This window comes from Hevea brasiliensis, chromosome 8 (assembly GCF_030052815.1).
Source record: "Hevea brasiliensis isolate MT/VB/25A 57/8 chromosome 8, ASM3005281v1, whole genome shotgun sequence".
NCBI classification, from domain to species: Eukaryota; Viridiplantae; Streptophyta; class Magnoliopsida; order Malpighiales; family Euphorbiaceae; genus Hevea; species Hevea brasiliensis.
This window is the reverse complement of record NC_079500.1, coordinates 99,705,644-99,731,384: the sequence shown is the minus strand read 5'-3', so window position 1 is coordinate 99,731,384 and position 25,741 is coordinate 99,705,644. Positions and strand designations below refer to the sequence as shown.

Sequence of the window (25,741 nt, the reverse complement as noted above, 5' to 3'; positions counted from 1 at the left end):
AACCTTCTTCTTCTCTTCTTTTGCTTGATAAAGGGATTAATATGATGACATCAATTTGTAATTCAATTGTTGGGACAAACACGAAATAAAAATGCATTTACTGTTTATAAAGTATTTGCACCTCTTTGAATAAAATATAACAGTTTATTTTGTATATATGAGAATAATTATATCTGTTTACTTATATTTTTTAGAACAGATACAACTGTTCGCTTTGTGTTTCTTAGAATAATTATATCTGTTCACTTATATCTCTTAGAAGAGATACAACTGTTGGTAATAAATAGTTTATTTTGATATCTTTTAATAAACAGACATAATTCTTTTAATATAGAACAACTTTTCCTATCACTAACTCTTATAACATAGTTTATATGTTAGATGGTAAAGAGAGAGAATTCTCACATTGTTAAAATATAAGAAAGGGAAGAAGTAGAAAGAATGAAATATATATAGAATTATATATATTTAAATAAATATATATTATTCTATAATGGCAATTAGCACATATGTATGTGAAATAAAATAATTATTTTATTTTAATTTTTATAAATAAATTACGAATAGATATGTTTATTAACAAGTAGATGTATCTATTAATAAGCAGACATATTTATTACACACAAATAGTTACGACTGTTAGGAGATGTATAATAACAAATATGACTCTTAATAAATAAATATAGTATCATCTGTTAGAAGATGTGCTAATTTAAAATAAACAGTTATGTCTATTGGAAATAGACAAATGTATTTGTTTACAAAATGTGTCATGACTTTTCATTCTCTAAAAATGTGAATGAGTTTTTCAATTCATATATAATACTACTTCTATTTATTCTTCTTATTCTTCTCTAGTAGTCTCTTTAAATTCGGCTTGTATAAATAGTTTTTAAGGAAAATCTTCAAGAGTTGTTGTCCATAAATTTCAGGCTTTATTATATCTTGGAAGTATATTATCATAACCCTGCATCAATCTAGTGGGGTCAATTAATATCTTAAAGATAGTGATTTATCACGTCTCAAAGCATGTCTTACACCTATTATCTCAATAATTTTAAGGTATTAATTATAATAGAGTTCAATGCTATTTCTGTAATAAATCAACAGTTCGTGAAACTGGATCATTTTGAAGGAACAAATTATATTCGCTGAAAATATAAAAGTAGATCAGGAAAAAAGGTGAAAAAGATGAATTATTGTGTATAGGTCATATTCTCAATAACTTGTCTGATAGGCTGTATAATCTATTTACCTCTATCAAGTCTCCAAATGAAATCTAAAATTCACTGGAGTTCAAATAAAACACAGAAACATAAGATGTGGATAATTTTCTCATCATAGAATAATTTTTAAATTCCAAGTAGTTGATAATGTGTCTGTTATGGATCAAATCTACGAGTTACATATTCTTCCCTAAGTTACATATCCTTGTCTCAAAACTTAAGAATTTGAAAGTGGTAGTTCCTGAATTATTACAAGTATGAGGGATAATAGCAAAACTTACTCCTAGTTTGAATATTTATAGGAATAAATTATTGTATACCACATAAGACTTTTCTCTTAAACAGATTCAAAAATACTTATACATTGAAGAAGTTTTTGATGTGATAATTTGTCTCTATGTTGATGACATGCTTATAATTGAAACAAATACAAGGCTATAATATGGTGCTAAAGTCACGATGAATATATTAAAAAAGTTGATAAGATTTATATGTATAAGTCGAAAGACACCTTTTGTATGTATAAATCTTAATTTATATTGATTGTTTCTATCATTAACAAAGTGGGGGATATTGTTAGAAATAGTTAGTGATAGGAAAAGTTATCCCATAATTGAAAAAGTTATGTTTGTTCATTGAAGACATCAAAACAAACTGTTTATTATCAATAATTATATATATTCTAAGAGGTACAAATGAACAAATGTAATTGTTCTAAGAGATATAAAGTGAATGGTTGTATCTGTTTCAAGAGGTATAAGTGAATATATGTAATTGTTCTAAGAGATACAAAGTGAACTGTTATATTTATTTCAAGAGGTATAACGGAACAGATGTAATTGTTCTAAAATATACAAAGTAAACAGTTGTATTTATTCTAAAAGGTGTAAGTGAATAAATGTAATTATTCTAAGAAATACAAAGTGAGCTATTGTATCTATTCTAAAAGGTGAAAGTGTTAGAATAGATACAATTATTCTAATAGATACAAAGTGAATTGTAGTACATGTTTAAAGAGGTGCAAATGCTTTGTAAGTAGCAATTTGAAATAGAAATCTATTAGCTTTTCTCTTTTATCTCTTATCTTCATTTCTACCTACAATCAACATTATTTTTCCTTAATTCATTCTTGAAAGAATTCTAGAATTGCTATATAGAATTCTATTTTGGCTATTATCTTGGAGGGATCTACCTAAACTACCTAGTAGAAACATAGTGGTGATTTTATTCTTCGTTAATCTCATTATATTGAGGGAAGTAAATACTCCATATGATATTTATTACAAATTAACTGAAAATTCTAGTAGAGTAATTGCTCAAATTGAGTATGCCAGTGTTATTAGTAGCTTATTGCATGATATGCATTGCACTAGACCTTATATTACTTTTGCATTATGTAAATTATCAAGATATACTAGGAACTTTAGTATTGAACCTTATAAAGAAATTTCAAGAGTTTTTTGATATTTAAAAGAAACTATAAACTATGGATTGTTCTATGATAAATTTTCAATTGTGTTAAAACTATGTAAAGAGTTGTGTCTATTGGCCAAAAGATGTAACTAAATGAAGATATGCAATTCTTTTTAATAGTTACATGTATGAAGAGATAAATTTGTTGGTCAAAAGGTTGGTACACTTTGAGTAGCAAATATAAGAGCCTTACAAGTCATCTATAAGGGGTGACAAAAGAACAAATGAGTGTGCATTTATGTGTGTGCAAGATTGACTTGGTTCTTAATTTTTAAAGGCTCTTATTTTAAATAAGTTGTAGAGTAATTTATTTCTACAAATAAGATATGCATCTAGATTATGAATTATCTATGTAGTTCATGTCATAAATATGTGAGTACATGGTAGACTAGTGAAACATATATAGTAAAGATCCTAAAGTTATACAGATGCTAATTGGATAATAGTGTTAAGTATAATAAGTCAACCTTCGGTTGGGTGTCCACATTTGATTGAGGTTTTGTTTCTTGGGTATCAAAAAAACAAACTTGTATAACTCATTTTATGTTGAAATCCGAGCTTATAACGTTGGCGACTGCAGGTAAATAAGCAAAATGGCTGAGATACTTATTACCAGATATTAAGTTATGGCCATAACCGATGCCATCTATTTCTTTACATTATAATAAATATGAACATGTGAGACAATTAGTCTCTAATAGTGTTATTATCATATTTATGTTAAATCCTGTAATAATCTAACAGATTGTTTAACAAAAAGGGCTCTCGAGAGTTATGATCATATATACATGTGCTGGATTAGGATTAAAAATATTCCATTAAATTTAATAGTGATTAAAACTCTACTTTATGGTATTATTATTAAATAAAGTTTAAAGGGTAATAATAAATCATTAGTAAATGTTGTAATTAAGTATTTAATGTATAAGTTAATGGAATGATGATGAGTATTTATACTCTTAATAAAGTTTAATATTGTTACAAATAAAACTTCACCTATATGAACATAAGAAGTGGTGCTGCTTTAATAAAAAGTGAGAATAATTTTTATAAATATTCATGAAAACAGAAGGTAGTATAAGGCCATAATCGTGGTGAAATTTTGGTAAACTTTTAATTATAATTAATTGATTTATGCGTGTATTATTTTTTATTCTATTTAATAAGAATTTAGATTTAACCTAAGGCTACCATGATTTCTTTAAAACTTTAAAATACTTACATTAAGAAAAAATTTAACTTGAAAGATAACTTTTCATTATGCATGAAACAATGGCATCTATTAGTACAAGCTAAGAGGGGAATTATTATAAATAGCTTGTATGTTAAATAATAGAGAGAGAAAGAATTTCAACATTGTTAAAATATAAGAAAGGGAAGAAGTGTAAAAAATGAAATATATATAGAATTATATATATATATTTAAATAAATATATATTATTCTATTATGACAATTATCACGTATGTGTATGAAATAAAATAATTATTTTATTTTAAATTTAGTAAATAATTATTTTATTTTAATTTTAGTAAATAATTTACAAATAGATGTATTTGTTAACAAATAAATATATCTGTTGATTATCATAACATATATGCCTGTTAATAAATAAAAATAGTCACATCTATTAGAAAATATGTTGATTTAAAATAAACAATTATGTTTATTTAAAGTAGATAGATGTATTTATTTGGAAAAGCTACCATAACTTTTTATTATATAAATATGAATGAATTTTTTTTAACTTGTATATAATATTACTTTTATTTATTCTCATTCTTTTTTTCTTATAGTCTCTTTAAATTCGATTCATATAAATAATTTTTAAGATAAATTTTTAAGAGTTACTATCTACAGATTTCAGATTTTATTGTATCGTAAAAATGTATTATTATAACTTTACAGCAATGTAATGAGGACAATTAATACTTTAAAAATAATAATTCTTCACGTATTAAAATTTATTCTACACCCAATATCTTAATTCTAACTATTTTTATAACTTCATTTAGATTTTTCTTAATTGAATGATTTATATGGCATGTTAATAAAGTAATAAAATAATAAATTAAATAAAAATAAAATATCCAAAATCAAGAGATTCTAATCGTAATTAATTAGTGTAACTACATTAGTTTTTGTCGTTTATGAAGAATAAATAATTTATTAAAAAAATAATTTTCCAAGGCTAGCAATTTTGTGATTGACAAGTATGGTGATGATGAACATTAAGAAGAAGAAGAAGAAAGACAAAGTGGGTTTTGCATTATAATTAATCCACTCAACTGCCATCATTATATCCATTTTCACTACTTGTCTCTATCAATTATAACTATTGCACAATCATTTTTTAATCTCACTTTCTCTCATGGATGTCCACTAGGCCAATACTTATTAAATTAAATTTCGAATTAATTATCATTTTTCCAAATAATTATCCTCATTATTTAATACTCTGTGTATACCAGGTGGCAACTATATATATTAAGTTGCTTACAGCTTGTTTGCCAGAGGTTTCTGAAGTTAACGTCTAAAGTAATTTTGCTTGCTTTTGATAAGATTTTTTTTTTTATCTAAATTAAGTTGATGTGAATTTAAAATATAAAATATATAATAAAATTTATTTATTAAATATATAAATTTTATATATTTATATTTTAAATTTATAATAAATTAATTTTAAGAAAAATTTTCTCTTTGAGAAAAAGGATTTTTAAAGAATATAATATTTAAAATTTTTAATTTTTTAACTCATCAAATTGAAAAGATTTTTTTTATATTATATTACTTTATCTTATCTTATTTTATAGAACGTATTTTTACCCATTTAAACACATTGCAAAAAAAAAAAAAAACTATTACTAATGTTTCTATCTTCACAGTGTAACCAAATTGGACTCAGTTTGATTATAGGAAATATTTAAAAAATATATATATATTTTTTATTTTTTTCATATTTAAAATATTTAAAAAATAAATTAATTGAAAATATTTAATGTTGGATGTGGAATACACCATTTGTGGGAAAAAAAATAAAATCTTGACAAGTCAAATTATATAAAATTTAATTGTAAATAATTAAATGGAAAAAAATTAATGGGTAAATTTTTAATTTTTAATAAAAAAATTATAATTTTTTAAAACTTTGAAACATTAATTAAATGAAAAAAAATAATATTGATTAAATCACATAAAGAAAAATATCACATGGTTGATCTTGGCGATATATAGAAATAGAATCATCTCGTTAAGGAGAAATTCCTCCATTTTTGACCGCAAATCACGGTTGATGATAAGATGGATTTGGATATTTCTAATGAATGGTAAAGAATTTTACGAAATTCAAGTTGAGAAATTGTTTCAATAATTGTCAAAGTGGGCCACCCCAACAACTCTGTTTGGATACAATTCTTATGTCATCCTTGACGAGGGACAACACGTGCCCTCAGACCTCCACTCACGTTTATTTGCCGTACCTGCTCTTCTCTCGTCACCCTCCAACAAAATAATAGATATTTTTGTAAAATTAATTATTTAATTTCTTATTTTAAAAAATATATTAATTACTTTATTCTTTAATCCTTTAATTATTTTAAGTGAATAAAAAATTTTAAATTTAATTAGTAATTTAAATTTTATTTAATTTATATAATTTAAAATTACAATTATTTATTTTCTTTATTTTTTAAGTACTTATTTAGTATTAAAGTTGTAGGATAAAAAATAATTTTTTAAAAAATTAATTATTTTATTATTTTAATATTTAATAATTAAAATTTATTAAATTTAATTTTAAATTATTTTTTAATATTTTTAATTAATATATTTTAAAAAAAATTTTTAAACTATAATTTTAACAGGAATATCAAATAAGCTTTAAATTTTATATTATTTAATTTATGTAATTGTAATTTCTCTATTTTAAATATATTAATTAATATAAATTTTAATTTAAAATGAATAAAGAAATTAAAGAATAAATGAAATATAAGTAATTTTATTAATATGAAGAGACTAAATAATATGTCAAGTAAATTATTTGAAGTTTAAAGTAAATTAATATTATTAAATATCTAATTTTGTATTATAAGATATTAGATTTAAATTTTAATTTTAATTTTTTTTTAAATAAATAAATTTTATAAATTTTTAGTTTCTTGAAAATAATATACTATCATATAATTAAAGGTTTTTTTTTTTAAAAAAAATTCAGCTTTTGTATATCATAATTTAATTTTTTTAAATGTTAAAAAATGTATTTTTTCATATTAATTTACTATATTTATAATAAATAATTTTAAAATATTTTTCATAAAAATTATCCTTAATCTATAATAAACTCGATTCACATCTTTACTTCAAAAGCTTATTTTTTTCAAGTTATTTTTTTTGAACTAGATTTTGTAAATAAATCATCAATCCCTCTTTTGTTTTCATTTATTGTCTCTCAAAATTAACAAAAAGGTTTTGTTTTTTTTTTATTATTATTTTTATATGCTATTTCTACTTTCTATGGTGTAGATGTCTTTAGCATAGGACAAGGATCCTTAAGAAGGGACATTAAAAAAAAAAAAAAAAATAGACTACCACCTAAACATTCTGAAAATTATTATCTTGACTCGTTTAAATTAAGAAAATCTTATAATAGAATTGTTTTAACACTAAACTCATTATGATTTGTCAAACAACAACTTACTATATATTATAAAAAAATAATACTTTCAATTTATAAAAACATAAATTTATTGAGACGTTTTATTAACTATATTGAATATGAAAATACAACTCAACTCAACTAAGCCTTTATCCTAAAAATTTGAAGTCGACTATATGAATTCGCTTTCTCCACTCTAAACGATTTTGGGTTAATCCTTTTAAATGTGTAATACTTCTAAATCATGTTGTACTACTCTCCTCCAAGTCAATTTAGGTCTACCCATTTTTTTCTTTCTATCCTCTAACCTCATATGTTCTACTTGTCTAACTGGAACCTCCGTATGTCTACGCTTCACATGACCAAACCACCTCAATCTCTCATCTCTCAACTTATCTTCAATTGGCACCACTCATACCTTTTCTTTAATACTCTCATTACGGACTTTATCTAGTCTAGTATGGCCACTCATCTACCTTAACACTCTTATCTCTGCAACTCTTATCTTAGATGCATACGACTCTTTCAATGCCCAACACTCACTACTATATAACATAGTCGGTCGTATGACTGTATGGTAAAATTTTACTTCCAACTTTTTGGGGATCTTACGATCGCATAAAACTCTCGTGGTATGTCTCCACTTCAACCATCCGGCTTTAATCCTATGAATAAAAAAATTTAATTTAGTATTAGAACAACACTATTATTTATGAAAGAAATAAAATCTAAAATTACAAAATATATGAATTCCAACTAAGTTTGAAGTTAAAAATTATGAGAATCCAGATCTAATAATTGGGTTAATAAGCAAATTGGATAAGAAGATATCGAAGATCATGTACTTTAAATGGCAAGCAATTTCATTCTATAATTATGCCAAAAACAGGGATGAAAATAAAAGTGTGTAGAGATCTACACAAAATTTAAAGCATGTATCATTTTAACATTTTTTTTTCTCATCATATCACATAATTTTTTTATATAATATTTAATTATTATTATTATTAATTTATTCACATTTAAAATATTTGTTAACATAATAATATCTTAGCTCTATAAATTTATTATTATTATTATTATTATTATTTATTTAGAATATAATTATAATATCCAATGGCCTTGTTATCAGGATCCACCCCCAAGCTATGCTTTCGGTGCGCCCCTGTTACTACTCCTTAAATTTACTTTGAAAATATTGAAAATATTTTTTCCAATTTCTACATAGAAAATGCTTTAATTAAGGGTGACATGAATAAATGAAATTAAACACCATACATGTCAGTCTCATTTTGCAAAAAAATTGTTTATTTCACCAAAATTGAGAAAAAATATTGCCATTTTTCTGATTAAAGTAATAGCTAATACTACAATATATCCACATCGAATAAAAATAAAAAAATAATAAATATATGTTGGATAAAATATAATTTAAACATTTCATCATCGACATAAAAAGTCTCAGTTTGCTATTCATTTGCTGGATGTTGCGTTAACCATATGAGCTATCATTGGTTAAACAAGAGAGAAGAGAGTCTATCGCTGTAGCTTTCATTTCTTGATTAAAGTTCAAACTCTTGAAGAGACTTAAAAAAAAAACCTGTAAAAAGGACTTTGATCTCTTGATATTCCCAAATTTCTACGTAATACATAGAGCTAAGCAACTTTGCTCTGGCTTTGGTAGTAGCATAAAAAGTTTTTGTGGGCTTTGCTCCTGATAATTCAAGAAAAAACATTTCTTGCTAAACGTTTTAGGTTGAGGAAGGACACCGCCAGTGTTTGAGTTCTTGGATCAGGCTCAGTCGCTTTGCAATTGGGACCTTCGGCCTGTTACTGTAATTAACACATACACCCATAAAACATATAAATAGCTCAGGACATTCATTTACCCAAACTCATTCCCAACCGTAGAAAACTAGGTTGAGAACTGAGACTTGTGTTGGAAGAAATATTCGGCAATCCAGGAACACACAAGGCCTCTTGTTCTACTGAGTACCGACTTATTTACTCCTACATTGCATTCTGTAATTTTTGAACTACCAGTACAACTGTCCAAAATACCCACAAGTCTGAGATGCTTTGTGCACTAAGTCACACCTCTTTGGTTAACATCCACTGACAGCTGATTGGCAATTCAACCAGAGCTCATCTAAGATGTGCCATTGATCAATGAATGCACAAATATATAACTATAATGAAACAAAATCTAGGGCATGCAAGTCGAGTGTAAAAATCCGGAAGTTTAAAACACTAAATAACATCTTTGATTAAAAACTATGATAGCAAGATGAAAAGGAACAAGGAAATCAAAAAGGATTAACTATCAGTGATTTACGATAACATCAGTGAGCAAAACAGTGAGGTTAACCACCTCCCCAAGCGTTTCTTTTCGTTTGGCTGTTACGGCCTTCGCTTCTTGGTGCTGCATGAAGGGCATATGTACTGCTTGATCATTTCCGCCTTGGCTGGTGTTATCTTCACACATTTCCCATGGTACCACCTCTCGCATACATCACAACCTATCCAAAACTCATCAGCACTGTAAGTCCCTCCACAGCTCCCACAAAGAGTCTCACCATGCTCATCTTCATCTTCTGCATAGCTTTCATCAAGTAACTTAGTATTTCTTACTTGTCCATCAATTGATCTCTGCAATGAAAAGATAGGTCATATTAAATATTAATTTACATGTAAATATGACACCTTTTAACTAGATATCATTGCTTAAATCCATTGGAGAAGAAAAATGTTCACCTTTGTGCTGTTCCTGGATTTGCTTCCACTGTCCATGCCGGGTTTGTCTTTTACAGGCTTTCTTCCAGTTACAACTTCAAATAGGGTGGGCAGATCATTTATCAGGCTAAACAGGCGCTTCCTGTCAAGTAAGAAGCATACAACCTCTAAATCATGGTCCGATTAACATTACATTGAAAAAAACACAGAGGTGCACATGCATGTGAAAAATGAGAGCAGAATATATCACACTTCAAAGGTGGATAGTGGTGGCCTCACCATCACAGTGATTAACTTGAGGTAAAATATAAAATGCAGGAAGAGGTTTGGAGGCTTGGGGTTGTTGGTTTTGTTTTCAGTTGGGAAAGAGAAGAGGGAGGGGGGGGGGTGTGTTGGGGCGGCGCTGGTGACCAATAAAGGATCAGGAATGGCTAAAGTTGGTCTGGTAAAGTTCAGATGGTCATGGATTAATCAGAACTTAAGATAAAGATAGGAATACGTTTGAATTGGATTACTTTGTTGATCTTGAACAGGTGTTTACACCAAATGTTAAGATGCATTCTAAACGGTAGATATTCATACAATATAGAAAGCACAATATAACCCAACCCAACCCAACACAAAAGCCCAAGCAAGATTTGTTTAAGACAAACTCTGAGATCACCAACCCCAATCCCAGCTTGGAATGGTTAGTAGGAACTTAGTGGACTCTGTGATAAGTACAGATATGAGTCTGTGAGCAGGACTTTGTTTTCCATTGTTTCGGAATGTCCTACCCATGTAAAAGCATCCTTATCTGACAATTATTTTAAAGCAAGAGAAAGAATACGAGTAATGTGTAGGACTAAAGACAACCTGCTCTTTCCCTAGCACTGCAGATATGCTAAATCCAACTATAGGCCCTCCTAGTTGCAATGAGAATTTACTCTACGTCCCCAAAAGATTAGCAATGAGAATATTCCCAAATGCATCACCAGTTCAACAAAAATTTGTTGCTATAATATGATAATTCCTTTCTAGAAATCAGAACATAATTGATAAAATAGCCAGGTAATCTAAAAGTATATGACTGTACTATAGGCCCTGCAAGTGTGCTTTTTAATGTTGGCTAGATCACTGGCTCCAATCCCAGAGATAAAAACACGAAGCTGCACACCCCATGGCTTTCTTGTCAAATAACTAAGTTAGTACTATGTTATCTACACATGTGATGGAAAATTCCCATATGAAAGGGAGATAATAGACTTGTAATAAAATTCAGTACCGTATCATATCACATCCATAGTTCCCTGACTGAACAACTTCAGTGGTGCCAGAAATCAGAGAGATGAGATAAAGCCTTACTCAAAAAAAATTGGGTATGAGAAATGCAAATGTTGAATAGAAGCTGCCAAAAATTAAACTTGAGAAAGATCAAATAAAACCTATAAATGCCAATGACATGACAACAAATTTAAGCAACTAAACTAAGGGACAACCATTCAGCAAACAAAAGGCAAGAAATTTAAACAATTAAACTATGCAAGAAACAATTTATGTACATGAATCAAATATCTAGAATATGCAATATCAATTTGTTTTAACTAACAGAGCTGCAATCACATGATAACACATTGTGTAATACCCTAGACCATCATATAACTGCAATCTAATTTCAGAACTGCAAAGTCAACCCAAAGTAGTAAGACTGCAAGACCTAGTTTTGTTTCCGCGTGCAAAAGTAAATGTTAACCCAAGTAGCTGCATGGTTTGTCGCCTCTATAGCTATAGAAGGAACCGCGCAGTAATAATCACCTAATATGGGTAATTGGTTATGTCATTCAAGAAGCAAAAAAGTTCCAACTAAAAAAGTCAACCATTCTGTCCTATCTCTTTGGAGAAATGAGGAACAAGTAACATAAGAAGATGAGTGAACCACATTTTGCCACACATATGATAGGGGAAATCAGTTTATTTACTAGATATTGAAATCACTCAAGCAAAAGCACAGTAGCACCTTTTAAGTACTAATATATGAGGTAATGATGTTATAAAAAGAAAAGAAGTGCTTTCAAGTTCCAAATACATAATGATATAAATTTTTTAATGCAAGACATGTTAAAAGATGATATCTTGAATTTGAATGTCACTTTAAACAATGATGTTTGGAGTTTTCTTGAATTCTTTGAAATACACCAATAGAACTGCAACCAAATGTTTTTGTTTAGTCATTTTAAGTCCCAAGATATATTTTTATCTTTACATCCCTCCCCTGTATACAATCTCTCTTGAATTCCCCTCACATTAGGTTTCAAACTTCTGCATTCATTCCGCAACATTTCTAATGAAGTATTTAAAGCAAGGACAACCATCACATTGTGAGTATCAATTATGAAGCTTCCAAGAAAAGTTAATCACTTCATATTAACATTGCAATTTGAAATATAGTTTTTGAGCATAGCCTATGAGATAAAACCTATATTGGGTAGTTGGATACCAAACCAAACAGTTTTTCTGCTTGGTAGGTACTACAATGTATACTTCCATTAAGATTTGCAAATCAGTGTGAATGTGAAGTTGTGAACTGAACAACAACATACCTTTCATTGCGATTAAGTCGAGCACCAAAGTAGAATGCCACAGAGAGCAACCAACAGTCACTATGCACTGCAACAAGTGAAAGCCAATCTTTACGGTGCATTCCATCTCTTGCAAAATTGATGCCCAATGCTGGTTCTGGAAGCTCTGGTGGAACTTCCTCAGCTGGCAGAGTCACCTCCCATGACTCATTTGGGTGTCCATACAAACACAAATTCTCCTTTTCTGAGGAAAAATTTTGCTTTTCTTATAAATAAGCAATAAAAATTGAGAGGAATTCTAATACATAATAAGGATTGAAAGTTGGAAGGCCCACAATCAGTTTAACAGATAATAAACAAAAAAGCACCATTTGGTTTTTTGTCTCCAATGTAAGAGATGAAAATCATTTAACTAATAATCAATTACAAATTCTCCTCTGTCCCTGAAAGATACCTTTGCATCTGTAAGTGCAGCAAATGAATATCGCAAAAAAACCATGGCACACATAACAACAACACCTCCATTTGACCTCCAAAGATTATTAATACTGATTAGAATAAACAAATTGCAGCCATTTTACTTCATGCAGAACAAAACACAAGAAAGCTGAAAAAAGCTTATCTCAGCAATTCCAAACACAAAAATCAGCAACAAGTAGGAAGAAATCTCAGTAACTAAATACCAATTTGGAGCTTTAATTTTTTTTAAAAGCAAAAAAGAAAAAAAAAAAGCAAAATGCGAGAAACTAACCTGGATCGCATTGAGAGTAGAATTCATCCACATCTAATAACAAAAACCACAACAAAAACAAATCAATCAAAACCAAAACCTACACAAACACAAATATAGAGATGACAAAATTAGGGTTTTAAATACCGTAAGTGAGAGCACGGACAAGGCCGGAGCGGCGGGCGTTATAGTCTTTGAAGATTTCTTCTACAGTGCGAGGACTAGAAGAGATGGAAGCCATTTATATGCATAAACTAGTGTATATATAATCAGAGGAAAGTAGCAGATCGGAGAAATTCTAGTTTGGGTTTCAAGAGGAGAACTGTGGAAGCATCGATTAGAGCGTTTAAGGAAAAGATTGAGAATATAGAAAGAGAGAGAGAGAAAGTGGGAAGAGAGAAGCCAGGAGGAGAAGACGAAAGGAGGTTAGTGTCGTGTCAGGAAGAAGCTTTGTTGTTGGCCACTGCTTCGGGCTTTGTGCTATTTAAAGGCCAAAACACTGTGTTCTTGTTGCAAGCCTATGCCTATGCAGGTTTATTTAAAGAGGCTGGATAATATGGAGTGATTTTAAGGATGGTAAGCTCTCAAATAAGAATCCCAATAGAAGACAATTACATAAAAAAAATAAATAAATAAATAAAATAAAAATTGTGTTATTGTTGCAAAACGGCTTATTCAAATTTAATCTTGCTTAATATTCAATCAATTAAGATTTAATTTAATTTAGTTTTAAAGCATTGTTGGGAAAAAAATAAAAAAAAAAAACCAAATAAATTTTCTAAACTTTTAGTAAAGACTAAACAAAGCTCAGAATTAAGTTTTTAGTCAAATAAATTTCTATACTTTTTAATAAGGTTAAATAAGTAAATATTTAATAAAATATTTTTTTTAACTTTATATATTAAAAATTATTTATTAGATTAATTAAAATGAAATTTAAAAAGAAGAAAATTTGAAAAATATAGTGAATAAAAATTGTTTAATATTAAAGTTATTATTTTTAATATTTTATTATTAAAAAAAAAAGAAAAATAATATTTTATTATTAAAAAAATAATATTTTGTTATTTATTGTCTTATTTGACCTTAATTAAAAAGTATAAGAGTTTTATTTACTCTAAAACTTAATTTTGAGCTTATTTAACCCAAAGTATAAGAATTTATTTATCTTTTTTTTTAAATAAGATGTATCCTTGCTTAATTATTCAACACCTCAAACCTTGGATTTGGAAACAAAACTCCCAATCTGAGATGCCAATGCCTTCTTATGGGAAAATAAATATACTTATATTTGCTAATAATCACCTATATTTTAATTATTAGAAAGAGAATAATATTAATGAGTTATTGGAGTCATTTTAAAGATTATAATGTCTTGAATAAAAATCCCAATTCAAGCTAATTGCATAAAAAGAAAAAGATTATGCTTTTGTTGCAAAAGGGTCTATTCAAGTTTAATCTTGCTCAATATTCAATCAATCAAGGCTTAATTTAATTAATCAAAACCTCAAACCTTGGATTTGGAAACTCTAAATTTGGCCTGCCAATGATTTCTAATGGGAAAATAAATATATTTATGTTCTCTAATAATTAATTAATTTTTTAATTATTGAAAAGAGAATAATGTCAATGAGTTATTTGAGTTATTTTAAGAATTATAAGATATCGGATAAGAATCTCAATTGAAGTCGATTGCATAAAAGAAAAGGATTGTGTTCTTATTGCAAAAGGTCCTATTCAAGTTTAATCTTGCTTAATATTCAATCAATCAAGGTTTAATTTAATTCAGGTTCAAAGCCTTCTTTGTAAAAAAAAAAAAAAAGTCTATTCTTGATTAATTATTCAACATCTCAAACATTAGATTTGGAAACACAACTCCAAATCTGGCCTGCCAATGATTTCTGGTGGGAAAATAAATATATTTACGTCTGCCAATAATCACCTATTTTTCTAATTATTAAAAAGAGAATAATATCAATGAGTTATTAGAGTCATTTTAAGGACCGTAAAGTCTCGAATAAAAATTTTAATCAAAGCCAACTGCATTAAAAGAAGAGGATTATGTTCTTTTTGCAAAAGGGCTATTCAGGTTTAATCTTGTTTAATATTTAATCAATCAAGATTTAATTTAATCCAAGTTTAAAGCCTTGCTGGGAAAATAAATCAAGGTTTATTCTTACTTAATTATTCAACACCTTGGATTTGGAAACAACTCCAAATTTTGGCTTGCCAATGATTTCTGGTAGCAAAATAAATATATTTACGTCCGCCGATAATCATCATTTTAAGGATTGTAAGATCTTAAATAAAAATTTCAATCGAAGCGAATTGCATAAAAAAAAAAAAAGATTGTATTCTTGTTGCAAAAGGGTATATCTAGGTTTAATCTTGCTTATTATTCAATCCATCAATTTTTAATTTAATCCAGATTCAAATCTTTGTTGGGGAAAAAAATCAATGTCTATTCTTGCTTAATTATTCAACACCTCCAACCTTGGATTTGGAAATAAAACTCCAAATTTAGCTTGCCAATGATTTTTAATAGGAAATTAAATATATTTACATCCGCCGATAATTATCTAGTCTTTTAATTATTGAAAAAAAAATAATATCAATAAATTATTGAAGTCATTTTAAGGATCATAAGATTTTAAATAAAAATCCTAATCGATACTAATTGCATAAAAAGAAAAGGGAAATAACACAATCCTATTTTAATTATTATATGAGGCTTGCTTTCCACAATGGCGAGTGATGTAACCGTGCAATGTGAAATATTGATAGATGCAGTATGCAGATTTTATTACATACAGTTCAAGAGATTCCCATTTATCAATGGCTCAAAATTTACAGTTGCGTCACCTGCGACTGTGCATAGCATTTTCCGATAATATAAATGGCATTATACCTCTCATCGCGTATGCCAAGGTCCTTTAATCAGCATTAAAATTTTCTCCGCCGAACATGACCCATAATCGGGGTCTGGTACTTAGGTCGAGTCCACTAGTTATTGGGGTTTGTTTTGCTAGACTTGGGCCTAAGTTGGTTCTAAGTTTGTTTTTTGAGGAAACTTGCACAGATTTTCTAACCTTGACCAATTCACAAGCATTTAAAAATCAGAAGTCAGCATAAGACATCTGATTTATGTATTGAAGTAGATGAAATATAACACAACCACTAACTATAGGTTGTACATATTGCATAACAATTTGGGTTGGCTCAATTGGTACATTTGAGAATAATCCCATATAAAGGGTCATTAGTTCAAATGTAGGCCTTTTCCCCAAGAAAAAGAAAATTACTGATTATACAAAATACACAAACCTAACCTGCAAACCACCAAAATTATGGGAATAACAGGCTAAACAAAGATTACTAGATTCTAATGCTGCATTATAATTGTAACTCCCAGAATACCCATTTCTGAATGCATCAATTCAAAATAATTTTTGAAGGAAGGTGAATCCCTGGCATGTGCTCTTCTGAAAATAGGCCCTTGCAGGCAACAAGTTTCACAATAAAATGAGAACTGAGATTGTACCTTTCCTTAACTTCCATAAATCCCCTGCTAAGGATTTGCTCCACCCAATCCTCCACCATTCTTTTCCTATTAGATAAATATGAAGCTGCAAGTAATTGCTCCATGACTTTTGGGTCAATGTCTAGGAAACACTCTGAGCCAATGATCTTGTGGAAGCTCTCATTGATCTCATTCAATATTCTCTCAGCAAGAGCATCAAAATCAAAAGGCTTGAAAACCACTATTCTGTCTACTTGATCAAAGAAATCTCGCAACCAAGCCTTGGAGTTACCAGACATGCAGTCATTATCAGAATTTCCATCATCAGTGCCTAGCTCGTCATTCTCTTCAGCAGGAAGGTTCAAATCTAGATTCCTAGCAGATATCTTATGAGCCCGTTTAACCACTTCTGAAGTTTCATGCTGCTCTAGATTTTGATTTGTACCAACAAGCTTCCTTTTATTCACAAGCATCGTAGCAGCCATGCCTTTTCTCTTTGCGATTGAAAGATTCAAAATTTGACCCATGTTGTCGGCAGGAGCTTGTTCAATTAACATCTGCATTGGCCAGCCCTTTGCTCTCAATATTCTTTCCTCATCATAGGTAGAGAAATCCTTCCTGGAAGGGAGAACTTTATCATCTGTAAATGTTGAAGTTGTCACAAAAATTGCATTGTTTATTCCAACTTCTCTTCCATGTGAATCAGAAAATTTACCAGTCCGAATAGCACGAGACAAATAATTCTGAGCCTGCACATCAGCCTTATCTACATTTTCAAGAAAGACAACAGATAAGGGATTCTTGCACAGCTCCCCAGCAACATAATCAATCACAGTCTTCCCTCTGAATATTACATCATAGCCATGCACTTCTTGGCTGTGTGTGTGAATCCTCCCATAAGGTGCACTTAAATCTGCAGATATTAAATTTTCCTTGCTTCCATATATTATCTTGGCCAGAGCAGCAGCAATTTTCTTCTTACCGCAGCTATCAGGTCCAAGGAAATTGAACCATATATCCCGTCTCAGACTCGCTCCTTGGCATCTTTTGTTTGCTATCCTGCAATGAGCTATTGTTTGGCTGATAACATGTACAGCTTCATCTTGCCAGCTAACTTTCTCCCTTAGAGCTCCGAAAAGCGTCTTGAAACTGCTAGGATCAAACTGCCCACCAAAATCAAGAGAAGAAGATGGTGATGATTGAGCTAGCTGTTCAGAGATACTCCCATTGACAACATCAACATTTGGTGAAAGGGAACCTGATAACTCCTGTGGAAGCTCTCTATGATTTTTATTTACAGATTTCTTCGGCTCATTGCTGGTAGAAACAGGGCTTATTCTCAAGCCCAAATCTGTTGTCACAGAAGTCACTGATGCAGGAGATGCTTGACTTCCATCAGCCATGCTTGAATTGGAAAAACAACAAGGAGATCTAAGACCACCTGACTCAAGATCTTCTTTTGAAGGTTTTGCCCATTGTTTGGATTGGGCACTCTTGGTGTTCAGCTCAGAAACTACAGATAAAGGAACACCTAATTGCTTTCTTGAAATCTTCTGCACATCGATGGGGACATTCATGCATCTACTTTCATTTGGTGATGCAATTTTATGATTGCTGCTACACTTATCAACATCTTCCTTTTTATCTTCAGCAAGCTGAAAGCCAACAACAGTTGGAAACCTAGAAGGATGAATGTTTGACCCAGGTGATTGGGTGTGATTAAGACGCTGGCATATGCTATCCCATTTTTTTTGCAGGCCTGCAATTTTGGCACTCAATACCACTCCATCATCTCTTGTCTGCACTGAAGAGAGAACAGCTAGTTTTTACATAGATATGGGAAAGATTCTTTTTAATTTCATTATGTTAAGCCAAATGTGCTACAAGCCCATTCATGTGACAGAATTTTAACCATCATTTTCTCCCATGAACAAAAATTGCTACATAGTTCTTGTGTATTACAGGAGTACAATATGTAATGGAACATAGTCTTTAGACCAAAAGCATAGAGCTATATACGTTTATCAATTATGTAATGACTAAGACAGACAGACTGTGTATGTTCACGAATTCTATGTTCTACAGGGGCAATGGATTCAGGCTAGACAAATATGCTGTGTTATATCCCATTTCAGAGGTTTGATATGAACAACAAATTCACAGGTTTAATTTTCACCAATTGCTGATAATCTTATCACAGAATTTCAATATGAATACTAAATTTCAATTTGTATCATCAAAATCACTCCACTTATATTTTGCTTTAACATGGTTATCCTTGCTTAATTTTTATATAGATTTAACCAAATTTTTAATGTAATGACTAAGATCTAGCCAAACCAACCAACAGCGACTTTATTGAAACACAAATTAAAGTTGAATGATTTTGCTTATATAAATTGAAGTTCAACAGCTATCGTGTTTAATAAATATTAGTGAAATTACGCCTAATATCATGATTAAACATGTGGTCTGCATTTTTTACTCACAGTAAATAGAAAGAGGAAATTCCTCTATGGAAGACATATTTAAAAGCGAAACACACCTTCCCATCCAATCCCTTGTTTGTGCCAAGTTCAGTCATTTTCAGCCAAGAAGATAAGTTGGATTGGTACTGATCTGCTACTGATGCAATAAATCCACCTTTTGAAACAGCAAGTACTTCTTGTTCACACCTCTCATTGCACATATGACAGCGGGATATGCATGGGTTAGAGCTGCTTAAGGAGCTATTCAACTCTGAAGGTGTAGAAAAGAACCCACCAAATGGAACAAATGATTCCATCAAGCTGCAATTATAGCATGAGAACTGTGAGAAAACTGGGGGCACAAGAAAAAAAAAATGGAGACCACACAAGACATTCAATTTAAATAGTGAGTTATGCTAAACTTACACATATAAAAAAATCCACCTCAATTGTAAAACCGCTATTCCATATGCTTTTTTATACTCAAATACTATATTTTATTGACAATCAACTCATAGTAAAGATACAATCAAGGCAACTCATAACAAAGTAAAATTTTATAGAGGAAGATACTAATAGTAAAACTAATCCAAACTAGCGATTCAAAAGAAAAGATTTTCAATTATAGTTACTGCAACTAAGAGAAGGGATATGGCCAAGGCAATACAAGTTTAATTATATTATATTACATTATCATAAACTTGTATTGATACAATTCACAAGCTCTTGAGATGCAGCCTTTAACCAATACCACTTAGTTATAAAAGGCTAAATCCTTGTAAAAAAAATCAATACCACATTTTTTATAATAGAAAATAATGTAAAATCTTAATCAATTTGAGTGGACAATGCTTGGAGGATTACTGAACTCACAATTGGTTAAAGAATTGTAATGAAAATAATATAATGATTATTAAATTACGAACAAATTAAGATCTTTTAAATCACTACCAAACAAAATATGTTCCCTAATAAAATTATGCCAAAAACAACCTTGAAACAGAACAGCCAGCACTTAAAAACAAATTGTCCGAAGTCAGAAGCATAAACAAATGAGTTAATTGCATACATGTCATACATAAAATATAATATCAGAACTTTAAAAAGTATTATTAAAATGCAAGAGAGGCCGCTTTACCTGGACTTTGGGTAAGATTCAACCATGGAATTTCTGAAAGAAGTGATTGGCAAAAGCTGCAAATCCCAGTCCTTTTCAATGGAAGGAAATCTGCTAACAAACTTCAAATAACCCTCATAACTTGCTGTTGCACCTATAAACCACACTTTCCTTCCATGTAACTGCAACAACCTTGTCAATTTTTCAACCAAATAGGTCACTGAATCACTCAAACTATTACCATTACCATTACCACCTTCACCACCAACAAATGCCTTCAAGTCCCCCAGATTCACCACCAACCCAGGTCCCAAATTTTGTTCCGCAAATCGACCGACCTCCGCAAATCTCAAATCCGCATACCCTTTATCGAAATTCTCACTTATAAACATTGAAATATCACTTTCAATGCAAGTCACAGTTATTCCAGATAACTCCACAGGCAAAATGTTCTCTTTTCTTTTCTCTATTACCTCACTGAAACTTGCTAGTGTCTCATACGCACATACACCAACAAGCAGGGGGTTTCTCCCTTTGTTTCTCACAAGCACCTCACCTATCCTCCGACAATTCTCATCTCCGTTGAAAGACCCAGTAAAACCCGGAAAAGGAAAGCTAAAACCCCTCCTACCAGAACCCATATCCGGATTATCACTCAAGTTACAGAGAAACATAGGAGGGCCTTTAAACCGCGAGAATTTGAAAACTTGCGTAAGGGGCCGGACAATAGCAAGCTTGATTTCAGAGCCCCGGAAACCCGCTTCTCCGAAAACCCGACTCACAACCGGGTCATCGAGTATCGATAAAATCAAGTTCTGGAGCTCCACTTTTATGCACGACATTGAAGTAGAGGATTGCTGCTGCGATATTTGGTGATACAAATGGAAATTCTCTGGCTGCCTCCTCTGGTTCGCCTGAGACCTTTTTATTGCCGCCATGAGCGAGTTGGACACCGGTGGGTCATCACTTAGCTGACTCGCCGGAACCCTGTCAAGCGAAACGCTAAGACAAAGCTCAAAAGCCTTGAATTGAAGGCGAGGCGAGTAAGCCGAGTTTCTAGCACGCGCACAAGCGTCACGTAGAATGGACGAAGGCAGAGCAAGCAAAGCAGATACAGCATGAAGCGACGTCGTTTGTCCATGTCCTCTCCGGCGCGCGACACTCACTGCTTCATCTAGCGCGTGAGCTGCTTCAGGTGTCAAGCATTCCCTAGCCGTACTAACCGGCGTAGGCATCGCCGGTAAACAAGTTAAAAGAAACAAAAAAATTCGTTACAAAGTTTGTTATTTCGTTTTTTTTCCTCCCCCTTTTCTTTAAATGTCTTTGTTTATTGAACAAACAGAACAAAAACAAATATAGATTTTAAAAAAAGAGAGAACAAAAGCTCATAAAAAAAGAGAAAGAATCAAGAACTTGTTGGCGGTATGAGAGTTCTTTTCTTCAATAAAAAAAAAACTTAAATATTGAATGATGGCTACTGGAGGTGGTGGAGTTGAGGTGGTGGAGGTGGTGGTGGTGGTGGAGGTGAAAGGTGGGGCCTAGTAGAGACAGATAGGTGGATGGTGAGTATAGATTCTCTGTATATTTAAGATCTCTCACACACACAAGAACAAGAAAGAGAGAGTGTGGGAGATCATGATATGATATCATCAAAGCTTTTTCGAGAGATCGAGAGAGAGAGAGAGAGAGATGCTTTGTCCACTTACTTTAAGTGGCCCACCATTGACAGTCAATGTCACAGTCTGCTGACGTGTAATTTTTGATATGAGTATCTATTGGGAGGAGGAGGAGGAGTCAATGAGTTCAGAAGTAAAAAAGAACGAGTTAACTCGGTAATGAATCGAGGTCATTGATGGATAAGTAAGCCAGGAAGTGTTCTATTGTTTTGCCAAGTTGAAATTTTAATTAGTTAGACGATTGATGGATTTAATACATTGCCCTCTTTTTATAATTAAAGATAAGATTGTTTTCTATTTTACCTTAAGACAAACATGATTACATGTCAAATTATGAGCAAGGAACACACTAATACAGATCGATGATTGTGTCTGAAAGTGATAACGTTAATTTGATAGCGAGTCAAGAAAATCGCATATTCAATAATGGTGAGTTAGTGAGTTGAAAGACCGAGTCACACAGAGCCATTTCTTGGCATTTAGTGACACAAAGATGTGTCCCCGCAGGGGAGAGAGACTCTTCATATTGGAAAGGTTGAAAACTACTGGCAGAGAACAAGGGTTACACCCACCACCGCACACGTATTATTCATCATCACAGTGGAATATAAATGCTAAATTTCTTATGCTCTGTTTGTTTTAGTTAATAATTTTATAGATTTTTTTGTTGAAAGAGAATGCAAGATTTACTGTATTAACATGGGAGTTTGAAGGCTCAATTTTAATAAATTCATTCATTAACTTGTGAATCTTATTAAATCATTAAATTTCATCGGAAATCAAGTCTCACTTCTCAGAATTTATTTTTTTCTTTCGAAACACACACATGAAAATATAAGATTTATTGTATCAATACTCACACCTAAATAATTACTGACTAAAAGGAGCCTTAACAACACTTATGAATCTACGCACACACACACATTTACAACTGATGTGAGAGATCGAAGGCTCAAATTAGATATTTAACTTGTATACTTTTTCGAAGAAAAAATAATTTAAATAAAATATTTGAATAATTTTTTATTGGATGATTATTTAATAATATTTAAATTCTTGTAAAATATCAGAATTTTAGATTTAAATTTCAACAAGTCAAATAAAAAAATAAAATTCCCTATACTTGCTTGTGTGCTATTATAAAAAAGAAGAAGAGTGATGGAGTCCTTTCTTTCCATGAAAAGATTTCTTTCCTTCTTTTCTTTCATTTCCTTTCTTTTTCCTCTCTGCCAAACCATTGAGTACAGTGTGAGCACATAGGGTGTGTATGGGAGAAGTAAAAAAGTATTTGATTTGATGTGTTGTTTTGTTGGTAGCTTCTTTTTTGTTCACTTTTGCAATTCTCTTTTTCAGTTGCTTTTTCCCTAAATACCAAACAAGTACTCTCTCTCTCTCTCTCTCTCTCTCTCTCATCTATAAAATTAAGAATTAATCCCTCCACTTCAACAGTTGACTCAAGGAGTCAAAATTTATTATTTTTTATTTTTCTCACTTTATTGTCTACAATTCTACATACAGGATGCAGCTCTTCATAATTTTCTAAAGAAATAATCTCCTTTCTTATCACCACATGAAGAAAATTTTATTTCAATTATTGAAAATAAAAACATAAATAATTTTTTTCTCCCTCCCTTTCAAATAATTCTGTATAATTTCACCATAACTTATGTCAGTTAAAAAAATAATCTGAAAATTTTTATTTTTTTATATTAAAATTCGCATATTTTTAATTCAGAAATATTAGAAGTTTTTTTAATTAAAAATTTAAATATTTAGATAAAATGCTTTTTAATTTTAGTTTTTATATTTAAAAAAAATAAATGAAATCGTCTCAAGTGTTTATTATGTTGTATTTTTTTTAATTATCCATTCTTTTTTTTCAATTTTTTTGCACTAATAAAAGCAAAAATACCTTAATACCCTTCAAAATAAATTATTAATTTTCTCAATTAAATTTTATCATTATAAACACTTTTTTTCTTGAGATTTTATCATTATTAATTGTTTTAATTAAGAGTTCAATTGATAAAAATGAATAAAAGAACAAATTTTTTTCCTCCCTCCCATTGTAATAGATAATTTAAAAAAAAAATTATCCCACTTTTTTTAATATTTTAGAAAATCAAGAAAATATTAATTATTTTTTTAATTTTATCATTATTTATTATTATTTTCAATGCATTGATCTATTCTTAATGCCTTTTTGCACTCCAATAATATTATAAGAATCCTTTAATTAATTATTAATTTTTTTTTTATAAAAATGATGTTATCAAATTATTTTTTTAATTCTTGTAAAAAATTTTAAAAAGCTATTCAAATGAGACAGGGAAAGTACAAATTAAAACTAGAATTTAAAGATATTTTCATTTATTTTTAAAATATAAATATCTAAGTATTAATTATGATATAATACACAATGAAAAATACTTTATCTTAATTAAATATTTTTTAAATATTAAAATTCCTCAATGAAGCAGTGTCGTTTTCATAGAACGATGCTTGTTGCCCTCTCAACAGCCAAAGAGACATAAATTCTTGTTCCACTTGAATAATTAATAACAAAAATAAATTTGTGGGAAAAAAGTTACAGAAAGGAAATTTGTGATAGGGAAAGGAAAACAAAGGCTTTGGATGGATTTTTTTTTTTTTTCAGAATTTTCTTTTGCCCAAGTTAGAAATATTGCATCATCATTTTCTATATATAAACTTTAATCCATTAGTATGAATTCAATAAAATTCATGATATATTAGATAGCTTGATAAAATTATTATAATTTTATTAAAAGGCGTATGTTATCTCTATTTTTGTATATATACTCTCTGTTAAGTAAAGAATTTAATCGATAAAAATTAACTTTTTTTATAATTTAATCAATGTAAATTTTATAATATTGCGTTTGGACTCGTGTATTTAGATTTCAAATACTAAATTTGGAATTTAGGATTTAAAATTTAAAAATTTAAAAATACTTTTTAGATAACAAAAAATTTCAAAATTTATATTTAAAATTGAGGTATTTGATTTAAATCTAAATCCATAACTTCAAATACAACCTTAATTTGAAATAATACATTCTTGACCAACCGATAAATTGATGGATTTAATTTCAAAATATATAAATTAATTAAAAAAATTTAACTATAAAATTATGAGATTTTAAATTTAAATATTAATTACAAATCAAAAGAAAAAAAAAAGACTTTATATTTTTTCAATATTAGTATATGATGAAGTTTGAATCAATTGCTTCACTAATATAGGTCTCACTTTTATCGTCTTAGTTACGAGGGATCTTCAGTTAGATGTTCATTAGCGGGGTTCTCAATTTGGATCTTCCAAAGCTCAAGTTAGAGGAATAGTATTATGGTAGAGATAAAATATTTGAGAGAGTAGAAAGAAAAGTAAAGAGAGAGTGAAAGAGAAAAATACAGAAAAAAAAAACCTCTTATTTATAGAAAAAAAGTGATAAAAGTATATAATTTGATGTATTATAGAAAATATTTATTAACAGAATATTTTTTTTAATTAAAAAGAGTATATATTATATGTAATTTTTTACATTATATCAATGTGCATACCTC

The 25,741-nt window shown here is 29.7% G+C and overlaps 2 protein-coding genes across 2 annotated transcripts; both read right to left on the bottom strand.

Annotated features, from left to right (window-relative positions):
• Positions 1-9,595: 9,595 nt before the first annotated feature.
• Positions 9,596-13,889, bottom strand: LOC110646448 (PHD finger protein ALFIN-LIKE 2). Its single transcript, XM_021799883.2, has 5 exons — positions 13,523-13,889; positions 13,397-13,429; positions 12,667-12,889; positions 10,109-10,229; positions 9,596-10,003 (listed from the first exon to the last, which is right to left on the bottom strand). Exons 1-5 carry the CDS (start codon positions 13,614-13,616, stop codon positions 9,755-9,757), a joined length of 720 nt encoding a protein of 239 aa, XP_021655575.1. The 5' UTR covers positions 13,617-13,889; the 3' UTR covers positions 9,596-9,754.
• A 2,594-nt stretch (positions 13,890-16,483) lies between these two features.
• On the bottom strand, positions 16,484-22,121 carry LOC110646445 (protein SMAX1-LIKE 7). The gene is made up of 3 exons (XM_021799880.2): positions 20,502-22,121; positions 19,441-19,684; positions 16,484-18,694 (listed from the first exon to the last, which is right to left on the bottom strand). The coding sequence occupies exons 1-3, from the start codon at positions 21,713-21,715 to the stop codon at positions 16,808-16,810; spliced, it is 3,345 nt and encodes a 1,114-aa protein (XP_021655572.2). The 5' UTR covers positions 21,716-22,121; the 3' UTR covers positions 16,484-16,807.
• Between the last annotated feature and the right edge of the window lie 3,620 nt (positions 22,122-25,741).

Coding starts and splice junctions, on each gene's coding strand:
- LOC110646448 (XM_021799883.2), bottom strand. CDS start 13,616: ATGGCTTCCATCTCTTCTAGTCCTCGCACTGTAGAAGAAATCTTCAAA. Junction 12,890..13,396: donor CTACTCTCAATGCGATCCAG/GTTAGTTTCTCG, acceptor ATTTTTCCTCAG/AAAAGGAGAATTTGTGTTTG. Junction 10,230..12,666: donor CGACTTAATCGCAATGAAAG/GTATGTTGTTGT, acceptor CTTACTTGACAG/GAAGCGCCTGTTTAGCCTGA.
- LOC110646445 (XM_021799880.2), bottom strand. CDS start 21,715: ATGCCTACGCCGGTTAGTACGGCTAGGGAATGCTTGACACCTGAAGCA. Junction 19,685..20,501: donor GAATCTTACCCAAAGTCCAG/GTAAAGCGGCCT, acceptor CTATAATTGCAG/CTTGATGGAATCATTTGTTC. Junction 18,695..19,440: donor ACAAGGGATTGGATGGGAAG/GTGTGTTTCGCT, acceptor TCTTCAGTGCAG/ACAAGAGATGATGGAGTGGT.